The sequence below is a fragment of the Agelaius tricolor genome, unplaced genomic scaffold, assembly GCF_023055355.1.
Source record: "Agelaius tricolor isolate 1412-34295 unplaced genomic scaffold, bAgeTri1.0.p SCAF_5, whole genome shotgun sequence".
Classification (NCBI taxonomy): Eukaryota; Metazoa; Chordata; class Aves; order Passeriformes; family Icteridae; genus Agelaius; species Agelaius tricolor.
This window is the reverse complement of record NW_027269265.1, coordinates 22,117,102-22,138,416: the sequence shown is the minus strand read 5'-3', so window position 1 is coordinate 22,138,416 and position 21,315 is coordinate 22,117,102. Positions and strand designations below refer to the sequence as shown.

Below are 21,315 nucleotides of genomic sequence, written 5' to 3'. Positions count from 1 at the left end.
AATCTTTCCACATTTCCCACTTAAACACATCCTATTTCTCTTAGAGGGCAAAAGCAGCTCATATAGGAACAAAGGACCAACACACCTTACATCTAGGCTGCTTGTTAACTGTACCAAAACCATGCTAAAATATAAACATCGGTATGAATGCCAGGAGAGATTCTGTCTTTTGCTACCACAAAATGAATAATGACCTCTGTAGCTATCACAAGCTGCAAATGCATGATAAAAACCTCCAGAAGTGTACTGCTGCCATCTGCCTAGGGTCAGAGTTGAGGAAAGGAAGTCATAAAGGGACTTTGAAATAAACTAGGTAAGAAGATTTAAAGCCTCTTACTTATGAAGCAATCCCTCAATCAGTAGCTAAAACAGTTGTAAAGGCCTCTTAGCTGCTTTACCTTATGCCATGGAGTCAATCCCACTAGCTTACTACCTTTGGAAAAAGATTTATATGATTTTTTTTTTCCTGGGGAAGTTGTTGAAGTAATTTTAATCTAACTGTAGTAAACACCCTCCAAGGAATATCTCCAAGTTCCATCTCCACTTATTGGTGGAAGTAATTATCACAATTAATACATAAAAAATTATTGTCCTGGTAGGAAAATGGTAGAATTTTACCCTCCAATAAAGCTTAGAAGCCTAATCTGTGAGATCAGAAATTTTATGATATGAGAAAGGTGACACAGAGAATTGTCTACACCATCCTTCTGAGAATTAGAGGTTGGCAAGTGCAACACTTTCTAAGCTGTATTTTCCAATAGAAGGAGACAGTAGCCAAAAAAATATCCTCAAAAACCTCAAAACCTCAAACAAATAAAATACCAAAACAAAGAAACAAAAACCAAAACAATCAACCAGCCAAAAAAGAAAAAGGGAAAAAGACTAATTTCAAACTGCTTGTGCCCAGGGGAAATCAATTCTACCAGACTAACCGAAGAGGATTTTCCTCCAAACGGGTTGAAAAACTTGAACTTTTTGCATTTTTCCTTCAAGTCTCATTAAAAGTACCATCAAGAAATCCCTGCTTCCTGGCTCCTGGCCCTTCCTAGAAAGGTATTGCATCACTACTGTTCATTCTGCAAACTCAGATCATCACTGACCACGTGAGAACTACACAATTACGACGTATTTTACTAGACTAGACTCTTCTGCACTGTAGACTTCCACAGTATTAGACAGCATGTAAAATTATGAAACAAATGGACAATAGGGTACTTGAGGAATAAATTAAATTTGAAATGCTTAACCAAGAATTCCACCACCTGCCTGAAATGGACTTTACCACCAGCCATGATATTCCCAGCTTTTTACCTTCTTGCCCCCAATGTATCCTCCTGCAGCTCCAAAGCTTTTCGTGAATGTTCCCATCATAACATCCACATCTTCAGGATTGAGTCCAAAATAATCCACTACACCCCGGCCACTGGGACCCAGGGCACCTATACTATGAGCTTCATCAAGGTACAGATAGGATTTGTATTTCTTCTTAAGGGCAATCACTTCAGGCAAACGGACTATGGATCCCTCCATACTGTTGAGAAACAAAAATTCAGTATGAGTTGACTTAATTGTTGGGGACCACCTCATAGAGACTAAAATCACTAAGCTTTAATTTCTTCACTATTTCAGTAATTACAAACACTTAAAATTTGCTAGACTCATCACAGTCTGCAGAGATGCACCTCTCCTCCTTGCACCTGGGGCCCAGATCTCTCCTTTCTACCTGTTCAGCATCTCTGGGATGCTGACACACAGACTAAACAGTAGCAGCAACCAGAAGTTAGGGCACAGGAATGTGTTCAGTGATAATTCATTAATAAAATTATCTCAGTTTTACTTCCACTCTAATGTCAGTATTCTGACTTAACATCTACTTACCTGATGTTTCTAAGAACTGACTAGGCTTTCATTAGTAACACTTCAAAACACCACATTTTGTACTGAAAGTCACTAGGATTTAAATGCCTAACACAGCTATGCCTACTGCTCCTACTCACTCTTAGCAAAAAAATTAAATTTGTACAATTCCGTTCACACTAAAATAATCTAGTAAGCACAGAAAGAATGGAATGGACAAGCAACTTAAGACCTCAGCTCTGATATAAGCAATCAGTTTTGATTAATTAATTTCTACAATATAATCAGGATGTGGGAAACATTGTGATAACACCAGCTGCAGCTACAGTTCTAGCAACAGAAAGCCCAGGATGTGAGACATACACAGTGTAATGTAATTAGCAGATGAGACCAATGAAATAACTATGAAGTGACAATATTCATCGTTTGATTTGGCAGAGAAACCCAAACACTAAGCATTTAGATCTCATGTGGAGGGTCTTAGGATTAGAAAGAATAGTTTGTACCTGTATATTCCTTCCACCAAGATAAGAATTTTTTTCCAGGGCCTCCGTGTACGAGGTTGCCCATGCACAATAGCATCTTTGAGCAGCTTCTCCAGGCTTTGCATATCTGCACCAGAAATTACTGTTAAATGGTACCAAAACAGCTACTAGCTTGAACTTTGACGTGACTAAAGACAGCAATATTCCAAAAAGGCACAAATTGCACCAGCATGGAGGACAGACCATATACAAGTCAATAAGCACAGGCTTCATCTCCCTACAGGACCATGGATGAAACTGAAAGGAATAGGAGACTGTGTGAACTCCAAGGAAGAGTTTCATCATTCTAAACTAAAAGCACAAGTTAGAGCATTAGGCACAAACAAAGAAAGGGTGGCGGGAGGGGGGGTTATAAAAAAAGGAAGGTATCTCATTCTGATGAAAAGAGAAGGCAATTTAGTAGTACAAATGTCCTTGTGGATAGAAATAATTCAGAACAGAACAACAGACTAGAGCTAGAACACAACAAGTTCAAGGATAATGAATTAAAGATAAGAAGAAGATAGACCAAAGTGCAGGAAAATAAGCAGGGCAAGTGTACTTTTTTATTTCTTTGTTTAAAATTGAAGGGATTGGAAGTGAGAACAGGAAGCCTCTAAACCAAAGGAGAAAAGGAAAAAAGAGAACCACCAGTGCAGAAAAAAGGATAATGTTCAGCATATCAGAAACTAGACAGATGAAACTGTTAGTAGAAGCACATTCTGAAATCTTACAAGCTTTGATTACAAATACTTGATGTGATCCTTAGAGACCTAACTAATGTGAACAAATGCATACATGTGGAATCAGTCCTGAAAAAAAACTTCAAGGAAAGGAGTGAAGATGGGATTAATCAAAGCATAAAAGCCAAGTTCTGAGCAAGAGATAGATATAAACACTAGGGTGTGAAAAAGAGAACAAATTAATCATGGAAAGAGAACTGGTAGACTAGTGCAATTGTAGCAGCAAGAGGAGCTTGTGAATTAGATCTAGAATAAAACTAAACAGCACAGTAGGTCAGTTAATGTACTGTTAAAAGACAGCTAAGGTTCAGAAAGTCAATGATGAAGAAATCAGCAGTGTAGTCCCTGTCTCCAACAGGTCTCTCAATGAAGGAAAGACAAGGTTAGTGCAATTAGAGAGAACAATGGAAAATAAACTTCTACTCTAATTTTTCAAGAAGAAGGGGAAGATGAGTCTGAGCTTAATGAAAAGAACAAACTACAGAATAAAGCAGGAAAAAAAAAACATTTTACAAGGAATTTCAGGGGAAGCTTTCATTCCCCCCCCTCAGTTTCTAAAAATCTGATTATGAATGAAGCCATTAACATCTTAAGAAAATCACATTAAAAAGGCAGCATAGAGTATAACAAGAGTAGGACTGAGAACACATACAGAAATATGAACTGAACATCATCTTGATAACCAAGACCGTTGTTTGCATTTTGCCTTGATTCTAATATGCCACTACATTCTCTTCCACAAAAACCCACCATCTAAAATGTTTCTAGAATATCCCACAATTTCACCAGGGGAAAGCACATTCCCACAAATCATCTATTGTAGCCATTCCCACAAATCATCTATTTTTCATCACAGCAGCTTCTAAATCCTTCTCCCCATAGCCAGAACTATGTTTGTCACCAATGTTCTTTGAAATTCTGCAACTGATGCAATGTTCAGAAGTATGTCCATATAAATGCAAGAAATTGAATGAAAAGCTTTTGTGATCTTGCCCAGCAACCAAAATTTATAAAGAATTAAAAAGAAAAAATGAATGTTACCAAATGCTCTACTTTTTTGTAAAACAAATTATTCAAATGATAGAAAACAAGAAAGAGCGAACACAAAAGAAACAGTAAGCACAGCAGAGAGAATCCACACTATCAAGTAGGACAAAGAAAGAAAAATAATTGCAGTCACCCAAGTTTTGCTGTTACCACTACACACTTCAAAGAGAGCAAGAGTCATCTTGACCTCAGAGACTGACACTATAAAGAGTATTAGGAGTACCCGAAGAACGAAGGTAGTTCTTACTAATCAAGAACAACCACATGCCTCTTTCATCAAGAGTAAGGGAAGGAAATCCTAGGTAGTTTTAATCTGAAAGTTATTATAAATACCTTCTTTGGAGGAAGATGAAACTAGGAAATTTAAAAATCTGTCTATTTTGGAAACCATTACTTAAATACTTAAAGCAAGTAATTCATTAAACTTAATCTATGCTTCTTGTCCCAAAAATTGTTTTAGTACTACATTGTGCCAATTCATGACTTTCTAGTTTAGCTAGGACATCTGCAATCCTAAGCTTTTGTTACTGTAGGAGCATGTTAGCATCTAGTTCTAAAATTAAACTTTCTTATCCCCCAAACTGTAACCTAGACTGCTACCAGATTGCATCATTATGTGACACACTGTTAGAATAATCTAACCATGCTGAGCTACTCATGCATGGTAGGACAAGAAACAATGTTAAAACACCAGTGTCCCTAGACTTGCCAAAGGGTGGCATGTTCTCCTCCATATGCAGAAGATGTAGGCCAGAACAGCTTCAGAATAAAAGTGTTATTAGTTGGGACTGAATACATAAAAAAAAAATCTGATTCAGGATGATTCAACTTCCAGTAGCAGCAGTCTTCTGACCTTTTACATAACTAGCATTGATTTCCTTGCATGAAATTGGATTTTCAGTTACTAGAAGATAGAAAATATTGCATCTGATCTATAGCATCTGCAGAAAAGCAGAGTTCACCATCTGATACTTACTGTTGTGCTTAAAGATTCGAATAGTTGCTCCTGACAGTCTTGCTCCAAGCACTAGTGATGCATGATTCAGTTCATCACTCAGAATCAGACAGCCCTGAATTAGAAGGGGAAAGAAGAATATATTAAAAGGTTATGTTTCACAGCCAAGCATGTAAAACCTTTCAGCTCTGCAGCACTTCAAGATCATTTAAGAAAAAAAAATTCCAACATAAATGCAGGCAACTCCAACTACTTGCAAATTCCAACTAGTCCAGGCAAGACTGGCTAAGATCCAATTTGCAGCCTTAGTATGGCAAATAAAAATACAGAACTGCTCTTAACTGAAAGAAACACTAAAGTTTCACTTTTCCTGGAAGTCCTGCAGCTGAATCTCTGAATATCTCAGGCTGTTGATGAGTACTTATCCTCCTATGCAGTCAGATAAAACAGGGAGCAGAGCAGCTTGCCACAGTTGACTCAGCAAGTTGACAGTGCTGCTAAGAAACAGGACACCAAAGACCTAGGTTAAAGGCCTTCTCAGTGTTGCACTATTACTTTCATTAGGAGGCAACCACTGACTAAACCCACATGTAGATGGAGGTAATATATAAGAGACAGAAAGCGGAAAACAGAACTGCATGATGAACTGGAGAAATTTTCTGAAGCCATTAAACATGATACTGAATTAATTTGCTTTTTCAAGAAAAGCCCAGAAGATAAATCCTTGGACAAACATTAAAACAGGATATGTATGTGTTGAGAGCAGTGATGATTACAGGTCAATAACTGATATGCTGAACATTCAGTCACAGTATTATCACTGTGGGCTACAGGAATGTATGTATATTGGGGGATTAATACATAAGGAAGCAACACTATTTCTAAATAACCTTGGCCCACTCCAATTACTATGCAAACATGCTGCAATTTTAGAAGTAACTTTTCTCTAGTTAAAAATCTAGAAAGGATGTCAAGATGCTGAAGATCCAACACTGAAGCATGGTCATTACATGCTTCTCTAATAACAGCTTAATGAGGGAGGAATCAAGAGGATTTCTCTGCAATGGGAATTACTAGAAAGGACTGTCAAAAGCATTGCTTATAGTTATACCAGGAGTGTCCCAGACAACAGGAGTACTTTGTTCTAGAGTTAACCTTATTTCCCTCTAGTGCAGAGTCTCAAAGTCTCTGCACTAGAAATGTGATGCCCCTTGAAACATTCTACATTCTGAGAAAGCCAGAGACTGGTTTTCCCCAGAAAATGCCACAAATGCCATGTGTTCATACTGCTGCTACAAACATTCACATTACATGTTTCATAGACTTTGGCATATGAAGTATGGAAATTTCCAACTAGTGTTTGCTCTTTAGAACTACTACATCAGACAGAGTAGGTATATATCAGAGGACATTGCTGTTAAACACTACTGTATCAAGAAAAGTGAATATAATAATCCAGTACTAGTATCCTTCTTGAATGGTAGAAAGCAGGAAAAGTGATAGTTAAAAAAAAAAAAAAAAGAAGAAAAGAAGAGATTCATTGCCTAGAAAAAGCTTTTCCATAAAAACAAGGACAAGCTTTTGGTGGAGAAAGTAGATTTAAGATACTGATGAGCAGCAGCCTCTTTTCACCCTCTGCTAAAAGGACATTCAATTAGAAACAAATTAATTTGAAACTGAAGAAGTAGTAACTAGTCTAGTACTGTCTGCCACTAGAAAGAGGGCAATGGATCACATAAGGCACTAGCACAGAATGGCCATCACTGATGATTATATGTAAAACTGAGTGATGCTACTACAGTGATAAGACTTCAGTTGCATTTATCAGCAAATTTACATCTGAGAAAGCATTCAGGACAAGGCTAACAGGAACTGGAGATAACACAACTTGGGCTCTAGAAAAATATGTCAGTGAAGAACAAGAACAGACTTACCACCACATCCTGCAAGGCCCACTGAAGTGAATGCCACATTTTACTACAGAGTGCTATGTACGTGAATTGTGTAATTCAGTCCTGAGCACTTAATTTTACAACTCACCTATATGTGGAAATTAATATGCTTTCTTATAACCAAAAAAAAAATCCTTCAAGCATCACTGTTCTAACTCAATTGTATAGTCTCTCTCCATCCAGAGCTATGATGAAAAGCTCTGTGCTAAAGGCAGTACAGAACAGTGCTATTACCTAGTTATACTGATTATATTAATGGTACTTAATCTAAAACAGGTAAGTTTGAGAGTCTAGCTTAGCCTCAAATGGTCTAACAACCTCTGATGAAGTAACCCTCAAATGTCCCATTATCTGTGGTCTAGACTCAGCATACTTGGCAGTGAGTGTATCAGGCACGTGACAAACTGGCTGTGAACAGAGGGTCTCTACTGCTGAAAACCACCAGGTGCAGAAACACCTGATTTTAGTGATGCTTTAACAGTGCTGAAATACAGCTTTCAGTCTACACCAACTATACTTATTTTCAGCATGTGCTTAGTAGAGGCTGCTGTTAGCAAGGCATAGTGAATAAAGATCAACTAAATAATGATGAAGCTTTTGAATTCCTTTTGCTGACTAATACTGATCAAATTATGGCATAGAGATGGATCCAGTCACTGTATATGTTGTTATTAAAAGAAGATTCAGTAGGAACACAAACTAAGTGCTTCAGGATTCCACAGAGCAGAAAAAGAACAGGTGGTCCAGCATATGTGAGCAACTATACTCAGCAGCTTGTTTTTAGCTAATCAAATAATAATACAGGAGCCCAGAATAACTTGAAGATACTTTGTGTTCCAAGCAGCTTTACAGTTGAAAATGTAAGTAGGACATGCAAAAAGACACAAACAGTCATTAAAAAAAAAACAGCCCAAGAGTTTAATCAAGCATGACAATCTCTGAGCTTTACTGAGGACTATCAAAGCATTGCCAAACAGGTAGTGCACACTCAATTAATTGTGTACTGGGTGGTGCCAAAATTCAGGATTTATGTGTCCTTATTTGCAGACAATGAAGAAATCAAATGTGCAGTGAGAAGCAACTTCAGGCAGCCAAAAAAAACATTCAGTGAACATTCTGAACAGCAAAATGGTTCATCTGACAAGAACTCTCTTCTTTACCAGAGTGCAATTTCTGTTTGGAGTATTCACTTGAGTATAAGGGCACCTGTATTGTTATGAGGCAAAAGCTTCTTACTACCTTATTTCAAGAAACTACAAGAAACTCAGAATCCTCATGACTAACCCAGCAGGCATTCCTGTACCATTTATGACAAGAGTTGGTTTACTAGAGTGAGCTGCATAAAAAAGGTATGTTACATGCCCTGAAATTTACTGTTCAGATTCCCTTAATGGTTGTAAAACCTGCTGAAGTTCAAAGGTGAAAACTCAGGATCTGAGTAAGGTGTCTCAAGGGTATTCTCATAAGGTATTGAAGATATAGAGGGCTCCACATGGAAAAAAAGATTGAGTAAGTTTGCAGGAATGGTCATTTGTAGTGACAACAACGAGCAATCTACTTAAATGTACCTGACAGTGTGTACTGAATCTGAAAGGTCTCACAGAAATTATGAATAATTTTTCTGTTGAACATAAAACTGGAGAGATGTGGAAAGACAAAGAACCAAAACATGCAGGTAAAAGACATTTCAGAAGCAACATATGTTGCTCAGATTCATAGCACTGCAGAAGTATTTGACTCCAGAAAGATTAGATTTGAAGCACTGAATTTCTCTCTAGCATCAGACTCAAAGAAGTTTTTTTTTAATATGCAAAGCATTTGATACTTAAAACAGACCAAAAGAAAAGGCCCATTATGTAGACAGTGCTACTTCCTTGTTAAAAAAAAAAAAAAAGAAAAAAACATACAGGAAGACACTGCAGCTAATGCAAAAGAAAATCAATCACCGGGAAAAGCTGTCAGGAAGAACAAGGCAGCAAATTTATGATCTGTAGATATCAGACATGGAAGATTTAGGAAGTAATCTCAGGAAGTGAAAAAAAATAAATTAAATAAAAGGAAAATAATTCAAAATAATTCAGTAGACAGGGGCAAAGAATTCCAATAGACTAGCAGTATTAGGCAGACAGTGAATCATTTGCCAAAAAAAATCCAACCTGTTCCAGTACTTGCACTATTTTACTCTAAGGAGGAGCTAAGAGAACATGTATTTTGCATCAGAAGAAGCAAAGAAAACTTTCATTTTTATCTGATTTTCCAATAACTAAAATAGCACTGGTGGAGAATACTAGACACTCAGACTAATTGTCTCCTGTTTTATGGGGCACACAATAAATATCATGAGTCTTTACAGTTAACCTTATTTCCCTCAAACAACCTTTCTGCTTCTTCCAAGGAAGGATTTTTTAGCTGTCACTCAAAGATAATAAATTCTCCATGTACCAATATGCAACTCAGCTTATCTGTGTAGTTGACACAGTCGGTTCTTAGTGTTTCAAAAGCACCAAATCAGCCAATCAGTCTGTTAATCAGCCACCATCTCACACACCAAGGAATAGCCTGAGGAAGCAAGCCTTAACATGCCAGGCTTTCTTCCAAAGAGAAAGTTCTATGCTGCTACTGGTGCCATGGATGCTGTTTCCCAAAGAGATTTTTGCAATGGTTAGAGATGCATTCTGTGACCTACAGTTTCCATAGAGAATATCTGCAGGGGCTGCCACTGAGGAAAAACAAAAGCAAACAAGTAGCTTTTAGAAAAATTAACCACTAGAATCTTTGCTAGGTGAGCTTTTGTCGACGACTTAAGCCATACCTTGCCAACTAAAGCAGGAATGTTCATAGAGTTGGTTGCAAATCCCATTCCATATGCCATTGCAGATTCCACACCTAGGAACCTGGCAACTAGCTTTTCCAGCTCCTCATGCTTGTCCAAGTTTCCTGCACATAAAATGAATGGGAAATTCAGAGTAAGGAGAAGCTTTCACTACTGCTAAATTCTACAAAGAGATTTTCCACCAACCAAGCTGTGCTTTATTTAAAGGCCCATAAGGGAACACTGAAAAAACTCTATATATGAAAACGTAAGTAAAACAACTGCTGTGCAACATAAACTAAATCCAGGAAGTCAATTTGTCTTCACTGAAGTAAAAGCTGCTTTATCAGTTACACTAAAGTTCAATGCTGAAACAACTAATGTTTTAAAGACCTGCAATCAGATACAGACTTAGAAATAAACATTCAGGGAACACACTATCACCCTCCAACTTACCCATCTCCTGCCGGGTGCTGCACACCCCAGCTCCATACTGGGACAGAACTTTAGAAGCTGCTTCTTGGCAAGCCCCAGTCTTCTGTGCAAACCCAAGGTAGTTGTAGGAACCCATATTTATGATGTCTTTTATTACTCTCCCTGTGTATCTGTGTTTTAAAAACAGCACAAGTTAGGACACCCAAAATTTTAAAAATTATCTACACCAGAAGATTATTACTTCACTTTCCTAGACTATACACTGAAATGTTAAAACTCAATAGAACCAAACATTAAATTATTTCACTACTGCCTCTCATCATCAAACTGCAACAATCAGTTAAAAAGATTCTCTCCCTATCTTACAATCTCAAATTAATTCCCAGAAGAGTTTACATTTACAGGTGAACTTGCTATCACACATGAAATTGCCTGAGGCTTCTCAAACCACCTGTTGCTCTGGCATGTTCCTCCCTCCATCCCAGAAACATACAACTTTTCTTTCAATTACAAAATAACACCTCTAGATCAATTAACTTGGCAGCCTCTCAAGCGGGATATCCTCTAACCACAGAAAGGAAACACATCTGGCACTTTTGTGCTAACAATACGTGACAAGGAAAATAAGGAAGAAGTTCAGCAGAAAAAAATCAATTTTAATTCTTTTGCCCTTGAAAGCCAAGAAGAGATACAACTAGTTTCACTAAGCACTGTGCTGCAAACCTCTTCACATCAAACCTGTGATACGTCATTTCCAATTTGTAAAAATCCTTTCTTGTATTTCTCATTTTGTTTCTACAGACTACTTCAGTTCTGACTCAAAACAATCATGTCAAATTCAGTTCAGACAGCAGCATTTACTTAAAGTGGCAGAACTTCTTCTCAATCAACACAAAGTCACAAGCAGCAGCGCAATCCAATACATCCACACCAGGTATTAATAATATATGCACAAAGGTATTAATTTTATTACAGGTGTATGTCCAGGAAATCTTAATACAGTAAGGTAGCCAAAAGATTGTATCACCCTGGTGGCTAAATCTATTTCAAAAGAGCAAAATTCATTGATTCAAGCTGCTAGAAAGCTCAAACTTTCATAATAAAGCTCATAATTCACTGCTCCTTTGACCTCACACCCTACAACTAGCTCTTAAGAGACCCTATATTTTAAGGCAGCTCTTGCAAGTGTTTTCTTCAGTTTTGACTCACGTGAATGTCCAGTTATAGTCATGGGAAACTCTCTCCATCATGTCCACTTTGGCCCCTGGCACACTGCAGATTGGACGGTTCCAGCTGTCCCGAATGCGCATGTAGAGGTTTCTGTTGTAGAAATTTTCAAAGTCCTGGTACAATGGGACAAAGTCCTGAAAACACATCAAAAGCACTCAAAGTAAAAGGAAAATATATATGACAGTAAAATAGGAGTAGCATGAATAATTCTTATCTGTCATTCTGGCATAAAGAAAAAACTCAGGAAAACACAAAATATAAAATAATCCCCTTCATTAAATCGTGGGCATATAATCTTTGCAGGAGAGCTACAGTCAGCCTCTGAGTTAAGCAGAGCAAGGGAACACGCAATGGCTTTTTGGCACCAAACATTGCTGTACTGAATACACAAAGGCTTTGGAAAACTAAGGTGCTCTACCATATTTTATTCTGTGCATAAGGAATGCATTTAATATAGCACCACTAGCATTATTCTACACATTACCATAAGAACCTTCCACAATTTTTTGTTTTCAATAGAAGCTAATAAGCTGCATTATGGTACCTCTCTTCTGCACAGCTTATCAACACTGAAGTCCCACATGATTTTTATGAATGAGCCTTTCCTGAATTTTAGCTTCCCTTCCAATGTTTTCCAGGAAAAGTAAGTCACTGCCTTGAATGGATAACACAAGAATGTCAAACTAACCGTGGCAGCAAGGACATCTGAGCACTCAAGAACATTTTTTTCTTGCCCCAAAGTCACAAGATTTCCTTTTTACTATTTAATTAAAGAAAGTTTGACATTTAGTAGAGATAAGAATGCATAATTCATTTGCTTCTGTTGGTGGGGGGGGAAAATCACCACCTTTTTAATCATCTACAGAAGGAAAAAGTAGAATTTATTACAGAGGTATGAGCCAGCCAAGCATTTCTTCCTGTTTTTCACAAGAAAAATGCAAACATTGTGATGGGAATTTTATTTTTGGTGACAGTATGAGAAAGGCAGAGTATCTCACCAAGTACTGTAGTGTCAGACATTTGTACCACTAAAGCAAAACTGAGAGCATTTATGGCAGATGTTTAATAAAAACACAAACAGGCACTTACAAGCTCTTACTTACAATGCTTGCCTGTAGGAGTACTTTTTTCATTACCTTCCTATTTTAATGATTTAACAACCTTGCCCTTGCAGTTTGGAGTAAAAGAACATTTAGGTCCACACCTTTGCATCCTCCTACCAGCAGCTGCACAGAAAAGACCAAGCCCAAAAGTGCCAACTTCTAAGCAGATACAGCTGCACCTAAACCCATTTCTGATCTACCTGTGTCAAAAAGGCACAAAGATATTAATTTCCATCACTTCAACTGTGGAAACATAACCCCAATTTAGCTAGCAATCACTCTTTCAGAGAATCACAAGTATGTCCTTTCTCAAAGGGACAGTGGGAATAAAATTTCTAGGTCCTAAGATGCACAGAAGGGCAATTGTTTCTTCCATGTTCCTGTCCCAATTCATGACACAAAATCAAAATAATTACCTGCAATTGTTTCAAACCCTCTGCTATGTTACTTGTAGAGGGGTGGGGGAAGTGAGACCAAAAAGAAACACTGGCACATTAGAAGATCAATACTTGAGAGATTTGTTAAATCTAATTAAAATCTACTGAGATGCTTCTCAGTATTTTCACCTCCTCTTAACCATCTACACACAAGATTTAAGCTTTGCACAGCTATCCAAGCACACCAACTGTGTGAGTTGAGAAACAATTGGTATTTTAGCCAAGGTTCTTGGCTGGAAGGGGGAGGCTGGAAATGAGTCATCTTACCAACTCAAGCAGGTATGCCTGGGTCCATACAGCCCAGTCTCACTTCAGATTACTCATCAGAGGAGTTTTCTTTTGAAACCCAAGCTGACAAAGCCAGAACAGTAACAAGCTCAACTGGTGACTTAAGGACAATCATCCACAACAGGCTGGCACCATCAGTATAGGTAACACAAGCATTTTCTTTTAAGAAAAAGCCAGCATTATAACTAAGTTTAAAGTTACTGCGAGGTAGAGAAGTTCTCTGAACCTACTGAATTATGATAAAGAAAAAATATGTTTTAAAAGTCAACAAGAATTCCAGGAATAAATTATGGGTAAGGGAACGAAGGTTTAATATGGGACACTAGCTTTAGTTTTTTAGAGTACCAAGTTGTAGGATTGTAGTAAAGGGCTTTAAGTATAGGTGTCAGCACACTGTCAACTCCTTTGTTATCTATACATGTACGGCTCCCTCCAACAAACCATCCTCACATAGGCCTCATGAGAAAGTTCCTTGGAATAGAGCAAGCAGGATATGTTATTTTGGCATAATGCAAAAACGGATTGTCTATTTCCTCAGTGATCCTAACCCCACTGAGGGGTTCTCACGACCCACACATCTGAGAATGTAAAAAACAAAGGGTAAGGATATTGTGCCTTTATAAACTGATACTGACTTTTGGAGTTTCAGAGCCCTCTTTTGGAGCTGGCATACAGGAGCAGATGGTCTGCTGGTTGGTTTGGGGGCTGGTTTGTTTGTTTGTTTACCTCCTCTATCCTTCTACAGCGTGGCATTCCAGATGAAGAGTAGATAGTACAACAAAAAGACCACTTGAATTCCTCATGCTAATTTAATGTTTTCAATCTTTGAACCAAAAAAATTAAACACCTGGGGAGGAAGGGAAGGATGAACTCTATCAATCCATACTTTTCACGCAGAGGGCACTGGAAGAGACTCCCAAGGGGAAGTGGTCACAGCACCAAGCCTGACAGAGATCGAGAAGTTTGGAAACCTTCTCAGGCACATGGTGTAACTCTTTGGGATGTCCTGTGCAAGCCTCAGTGTCATTGTGGGTGCCTTCCAACTTAGCATATTCCTTTATTTAAAATTTTTGACACATGCAACCACAGTGCTCAGCTGCAACAGCATCCTAGAGCTGGAAGTAACCACTATCACGTTTAAATCTTGTTATTGTTATCTTCAGACCTTATTATTTTTCTATGAAGTTCTGTCATCTTATTTCAGATCCAACACTCTTCCTAGCTGTAAGGGTCCCTAAGAACATCAGTCTGAGATTAAACAGTTTCATTCAGAGGAAAAATATTCTAGGAATTGCTTCTTTGAGCAATCTTCTGAGTAAACGGTTAAACAACTGCAACACTGGACCCAAAAGAGGGAGCAAAAGCAGCAAGTTCTTTCATTTATGGAGCTAAAAAAATCCTAAACAGCTCTATTCCTGCCAATTTCAGCCTAGAACACATCCCCTATTGAGGGGATGCCTGATGAAGAAATTGAAGTACTAGTGGTCTCCCAGAAGCCTCAAAAGCATAGCAATTTCAATGAAGAGCACAGCCAGTCAAGGGAAGAACAAGATTCTCCCTTGGGATACAACACCTTAGCATAGGTGATTTGGGAATTTATTATTTCATCATGCTCTAAATGAATATTGCAACAAGTGAAGGTCATAATGAGAGCTTTGTAGCCTCTAGCTCAGGGCACAGGGACATGCAAATGCAGTGATTATGCTACTTTCAGAGCCAAGTTTTCACAGCATTGCACCTAAGCTAACAAATGGTGCCATGAGCACCAGCAGGCTTATCTGCAATTCAAAAAACGTGCTCTCTGATAACACACACAGAACTGACTCTAAACAGAAATCCAGCAGACAATGGCAACAAATTCCAGGCCTCTAAAAGAAGCAGAAAGACTAGTTTCACCTTGCTATTGTGTGAGTCAAGGAAAGTGGAGCAATAACTGTGGGTAGCCTTTGTATCATCAGGAGGCCCCTGATGAGCTACACAGATGCTAAGACAACGCTGAACAAACAATTCCAGTTTACTGCCCCTGAAATATCCCTACAGCTGGACTCCTGTGAACACGTGTTTGAAAATCCCAAATGCTAGCAACATGTTCTATCAGGGCAAGCTACAGAGCATGAAGCAGTATATTAGAGAGTTACCAGGCCGATTCAGAGTCACTTCCAAACACAAAACATGGAAGATAATCAACAGGCAAATCAGGCTGGAGGAAAGGTTAAAGTGATTTTCATCCTGCCTGTAAAATCCTGGAAGCATTTTGCAGATTTAACTGTATTTTTTGACTAGACAGCACATTAAATTGGTATGCATAAACTGATTCCAGGGTAATTGAGAATTGTTAATCTTGCCATTTACCCATGCCTAAAACAGACCAGTAATGCTTCAGAGAGGATGTGCTACACAACACTGGTTTCCAGGAAAAGCTCAGCTGGATGTATTTTAAACAAAGCCAAAACCCATGAAACTATTTCCTGGAAATCAGTACTAGCAAAGTCTGCCCCTTTTCACCCTTTTGTGTTTCAACACTGAGTGAATATTAGGCTTTCTTAGAATCATTGATATCAATGCATGGCTCTAATAAATTCCAAGGAATTTACCTGCCACCAGAAACAGCTGTAATTCAAACCTGTTCAAAATTCTGCTCTGCTTTTTAAATTTGCAGTTTTCTAGCTGTAATGCAGAGTAAGATTATACTATTAAGTGACAATTTAAGGAAGAACTTGCTCTACTGAAATAAACTGCCCTCCATAACATAGCAAAACTGAGTCTTTTCCTTGTGTTTGTTTTTAATACTATTTTGGACCTAAGTTTATGTTATGCTTTTAAATGTAAGCACCTTCAGAAACACACCACAGAAAATCCACATACTTCAATTCCATGATTTTCAGAACAAGTTCATTCAGCCCATTACAAAATACTTCCTCACACTACATAATTTTGTAATTTTTTACCTATGGAATTATGAATTATTTCAAAAAGGTAAGGCTAATCCTTTTGCTTGATACTTAAGAAAATCATAATAACCAAGTTGGCTCTTGAGAATTTCAGTAATAAAAAATGTAAATTTCCACACAGAGGAAAGATTCCCACAAATCTGCCAGAAAGCACTCCAGTGTAATCACAGGGGTTCTCTAATTTGCACATATTAATAACAATAAAAAGGTGAGTTTTGAACCTTTTTTACACACTAGTACCTGCATTCCCTTACCAAAAGGTGACTGGGCTGTCATCCAGCAGAGAGACTCAAATATTGGAGAAAAGAACTTCAAAACAAGTAACTGAGCACACACATCTCCCTCCACCTCCTGCACCAAAATAACCCCTGGCTCCCACACTAGACATGCTGCAACGTGCTCTCGTCAATTCATTTGCAAGCAAACAAAGCTTAAAGCAGCAAAGGGTGAGGATAAGTACTGTATGTTCTAGACCTCACGTGACTGCTTTTCTGTTTGTCTGATATCAGAAGCAGCTATTACAATCTAAGTGCTAGAGACATGATTTGGGGAAGTACACTAGGCTGAGATTTCTCCAACACGAAAACTTCTTTAAACAGGATTTCCTATTTTTCATTCTTACAGAGTATTCACTGGCACTTATTAGCTCCATCCACAGACATCCTATGTGCAAAACAAAACCAGAATACATGCATCTCCTCATGGGAGCTGTAACCAAGACAGAAACTGAAAGAGTTTCAATTCTTTCAGGGTAAGATGCAATGCTGAGTTAATTTATAAAAAAATTCAAGGCCACATTTCTTTTAGGACTAGGATAACCTGTTGCTAACAACCTCTGTGCTTCAAGGTCCTCTGTGGCAATCTCTACTGAGAGCCTAATATCAATAATGTGTTACTGAATTACACCTACTACCTCCTTTTTTCACTCACTCAGATATCAGTTTTAGCAATAGTGTAAATTTAAACTCCTGTACTTTTAACCAATATGAAACGCGTTTTACTCATTAAACTCCTGTAAGAATGCTTCTGTTTTGGAATTTAGTGCCCTACTATGAATCTGCTTAAGTGTACACAGTGTACACAGAAAGAAGCTACTGTGAGGTCATTTTAGGCACTGGTCCTTAGCTACTGTAAAAAGATATGCACTTTATTCCAGTGCTGTCTCCAAAAAAAGGCTCCAAAGAAGCCTTCCCTTTTTTAGTTCTTTCCTGCCACCCTTGATTATTTGTTTGCCTTACTGAGATACCTTTTCTGCCCCCTGCTATTTTCTGCTACCCAACTGCTTGTGTGGCTGCACAGAGAACCAGAAACCAGCAACTGGAAAAGGAACTCCCTTAACATTTTATAAGCCACATTAGCTCTCTAAAGCAGTTGAGAAAAATAGTTCTCTCAAACTATTTTCAAATCAGCAAGAATAAGACCTTTGGAGACAGCTCACTGGTAGTCGCACTCTTCTAAGAGGGATCACATAAGGAGTTAGCAAAAATATACCTTGTGGACTTCATGTTTCAGCAGTAGCTTCCTAAAAACAAGTAACTCCAGTGGGGAATAAAGATCCCTAAAAATAATTTACAAGGAGTGAAAATCAGAATTATCCATTCCAGGCTAACTGCTGAAGCAGGCAAGACCTTTCACCTGGTAACAGAAGCTTTTGTGAGTAGGTCGTAACATGAATTAACTCTTTCTAATCACTATCAGTCAGGCACGAGTCAGTACCTCAAATTACTCATCACCTAACCTGCTTGTGTTCTGGACTCCAAAAGAATTTAAAATTGTATAGCTTGTGCTCTGGATCTGACCCACAAGCTTCTCTTTGTAACTGCTTCAGATAAAAAGAATTAATAACATTTCTAAATTAAAACTCAGCCACCAGATCAGCATCAGAAAGCCTCCCATTGGTGTGAAACTAAAACCAGAGCCTTTCTTTAAGTACTTATGCTGGAATATGCAGTCTCTCTTTCCCAAACTCTTGTTTCTACAGCTGTACGTTCACGTAACTGTTGATGCAGCTTTGCACTGAGACAGATGAGGAAACTATTCTGAGGAAAAATAACTCAAAAGAAACATTATTTTTTTTATAACACAGCACTACTTGTATAGCAATTGGGGCATCCAGAAGACAAGGAAAACAGCAGAAAACTTTGAACACCACTTCTCCCCAAAGAAACACTCAAGCCTCAGCCCATTTTTTCCCATGAACATTATTTCCCAGTGGTTACCTTCTGTTCTTCTCTTTCTGTTGCATTTTGACACTTCTCAATCTTCCACTGCCGCATGAAATCTCGCAGGTATCCAAAGAGAGTGAGAACGCCATAGCCTACATAGGTCAGCACAGCAACCAGCATTGGTGTTTCTTCAAAAGCTTCATTGAAAGGCCTTTTGTATAATCCTCCATTGTGCACAATATGATTTATCTATAGTAAAAATTTAAAGAGAGGCAGTTGAGGTATTAATTGAAAAAAAGGCAGACATTTCAGAGCAGTCCCCAGCTCCGCATCCCCCACCACTCAGCAAAAACTGCTTCCAGCTAAGTTCAGCCATTACTGATAAACACTGCCAGCCTCCATATATGAAGATGCCAAATTGCTGATATAACCCAAGTCACAGTTACCAATCTAGGGTAGTTTAATCTAACATCTCATTAAAACTATTTAGTTTGCAAAGCTACATGCAGAGCATTGCTTACATCTAGGCAAACCAAAATTAAAAAAGTGCCTCCACCAAGAGAGCACAAGTAACAGAACAGCGATGCATCCCAGGGTTACTACAGAGAAAAACAAAATAGAAACTAATAGTTTTATTGATCTAAACAATATATTCTCAGACTTGGAAGCCTGTATTAGTGTAACAAAACAATCATAATCCACATATCTCTGTAGCTGTTAGCCTAAAGACGCTGACATAAACACTGTACTCATCCATGAGGCGGACATGACACCACAGACAAAAAAGTCATTGTATACAGGGTCTCAACACAGCATATATGTCAGCATACAGAACAAAGAATGGCTTTCTGCATAAAATCCACAGTGAAAGTCATCTTGCTACTTACATGTCATCTGAAGGTAGGAGATTTACTAGCTGCCTAGTGTATATAGCAGGTCTGTCTCAAGCACAATTACTAGAATATGCAATATTGTGACTATTACAGAAAAACTTCACAGCTACAGGGCAAATGCTCACCCAATATTAACACTGGGGGGAAAGATCATGGTTTTAACTAGACTACTTTTTCAAATTGTTAAGTTAAAGATCAGATCTCATAAGTTAATGAATGAAAACATAGACATCTAGCCATTAGATGCAAATGGATATCTTGACTAAGTTTTAGAATGGCTGCACGATAATAGAATAGCTACATATGAAAGAACATTCTATAACACATAAATCCGCTTTGTGTGGCATCAAATATATATAAAAGTAAGAAATGTATTTCTTAAAACGTACTAATCAAAAAAACCTCAACACCTAGGAAAGAGATTGAACCTAAATTCATCAAAAAAAGACAACGGCAAATAACTCCTGAGGGGTGTGGGCCAGCAGATAGAATAAAACCAGTTATTCACCTATGTCACTCATACTATCATATGGGAAAGTAAGGTAGAATCATACTAACCTCTACAACAGTTGATGAATCAATAAGGCACACATACTTGCTGGCATCACCAGACACTAAATTATTTGGAAAGTGATACCAGCTCATCTCATGTGCTGGAGCAAGTCTGTATTTTATGTCTGTCACTAATATCATGAAAGCAATTTTTCAGAAGCAAGGGGCTGTTTTTAGGAATACAATTATGCTATAGCAGTGCAGTCACCAAGTATAAACTGCAACAGCACCTTCCCTTCTGACAGTCATTTCTACCTCTTCCCTTCCTCTGACACGGTTTTCAGCAAAGCAAATCCTTGATTTGGACACAATAGTTGTGGGGACTTATGAATAGGTCAATGTATGGAAACAAAATAGCAAAGACAGAGCAGGAACTTCTCTTTTAGCAGCAGTACTTAAAGACAGATGCAGGTAACCAACTTGCAGTGCTTTGAGGCCAGGTTCAATACTGAAGTATTATCTTAAAAACACACTGCATACAGCAGTGGCTTAAGGTAGAAAATTACCATGGCTTTGGCAGAAGTGTAGGAACACTTGCTTACCACATTGCAGCTCAAGTGCTGGCAATTTAAGGCTTTAGTGCAGGCCAAAGGTTCACACACCATTCTCGTCATGAACACACCAGCCGAAGAAACTGCCCCTGCCCCACTCACTCCCACTTTGAGCCATCTGCACCAGCCTCCAGCTAGTACAACTAAAGCAACTAAATCTGATTATCAGCATAGCATCCCTTCAACACTGAACTGATCCATGTTGGAAATATAATTGTCTGCAGAAGGTTATTCATTAGACCTTAACAGTCTTTACAGCACTGCTCCACAAAGTCATTTGATAGAGCTCAGCAAACAAGAGGCAGCAGCTTTTGGAGAGAGAGGAAGGGCATCAGCACCATGACAATCACAAAATCAGTGAGCCAACAATGCAAAGGAAAAACTGTGAGAGCCACCTACCTCTTCTCTATTACTCTCAGAATTGCTTAACTGTATCACTGTGGCTCCTGTACACAAAACTATCGAATTTTGTTGCATCCAGGTACAAGGAAGATGACACACTGAAGCTTCAACCAGCACACAGTTTCACAGCTTGGGGAATTACAAGTAGAAGTTTGCATCCTCACATTGTCAGATCAGGTTGTGAAGGAGCAGGCACATTACATACCTGCCACCTGTGCCTGCCTACCAGCAGCTGATTTCTGGATAAGCAGACAGAAAACTGGTAGTGACTACTTTGCAAATAACCTAGATTGAATAACTAGAGATCACATCAAAGCTTATCAGGTTACCAAGCACCAAAAAGTAGTTACTGAAAAAAACAAACTAAGAGACCCAAATCTATGTGCAAACTTAATCAAAACAAAAACATACCATTTTT

General features: G+C 38.3%; 1 protein-coding gene across 2 annotated transcripts in view; it reads right to left on the bottom strand.

The window, feature by feature from the left end:
- The window catches only part of SPTLC2 (serine palmitoyltransferase long chain base subunit 2), a 77,474-nt gene that overhangs the window by 47,602 nt on the left and 8,557 nt on the right, over nucleotides 1-21,315 (bottom strand). For both annotated transcript variants that reach the window (XR_011679155.1, XM_071426728.1), the window contains exons 2-8: nucleotides 18,554-18,748; nucleotides 11,535-11,689; nucleotides 10,347-10,495; nucleotides 9,891-10,015; nucleotides 5,148-5,241; nucleotides 2,364-2,469; nucleotides 1,312-1,531 (exon numbers count right to left, since the gene is read on the bottom strand). Coding sequence is in view for 1 of the 2 variants with exons in the window: in XM_071426728.1 (XP_071282829.1) it covers nucleotides 1,312-1,531; nucleotides 2,364-2,469; nucleotides 5,148-5,241; nucleotides 9,891-10,015; nucleotides 10,347-10,495; nucleotides 11,535-11,689; nucleotides 18,554-18,748 (1,044 nt within the window). In the remaining variant the exon portion in view is untranslated. The remainder of the gene's footprint in view (nucleotides 1-1,311; nucleotides 1,532-2,363; nucleotides 2,470-5,147; nucleotides 5,242-9,890; nucleotides 10,016-10,346; nucleotides 10,496-11,534; nucleotides 11,690-18,553; nucleotides 18,749-21,315) is intronic.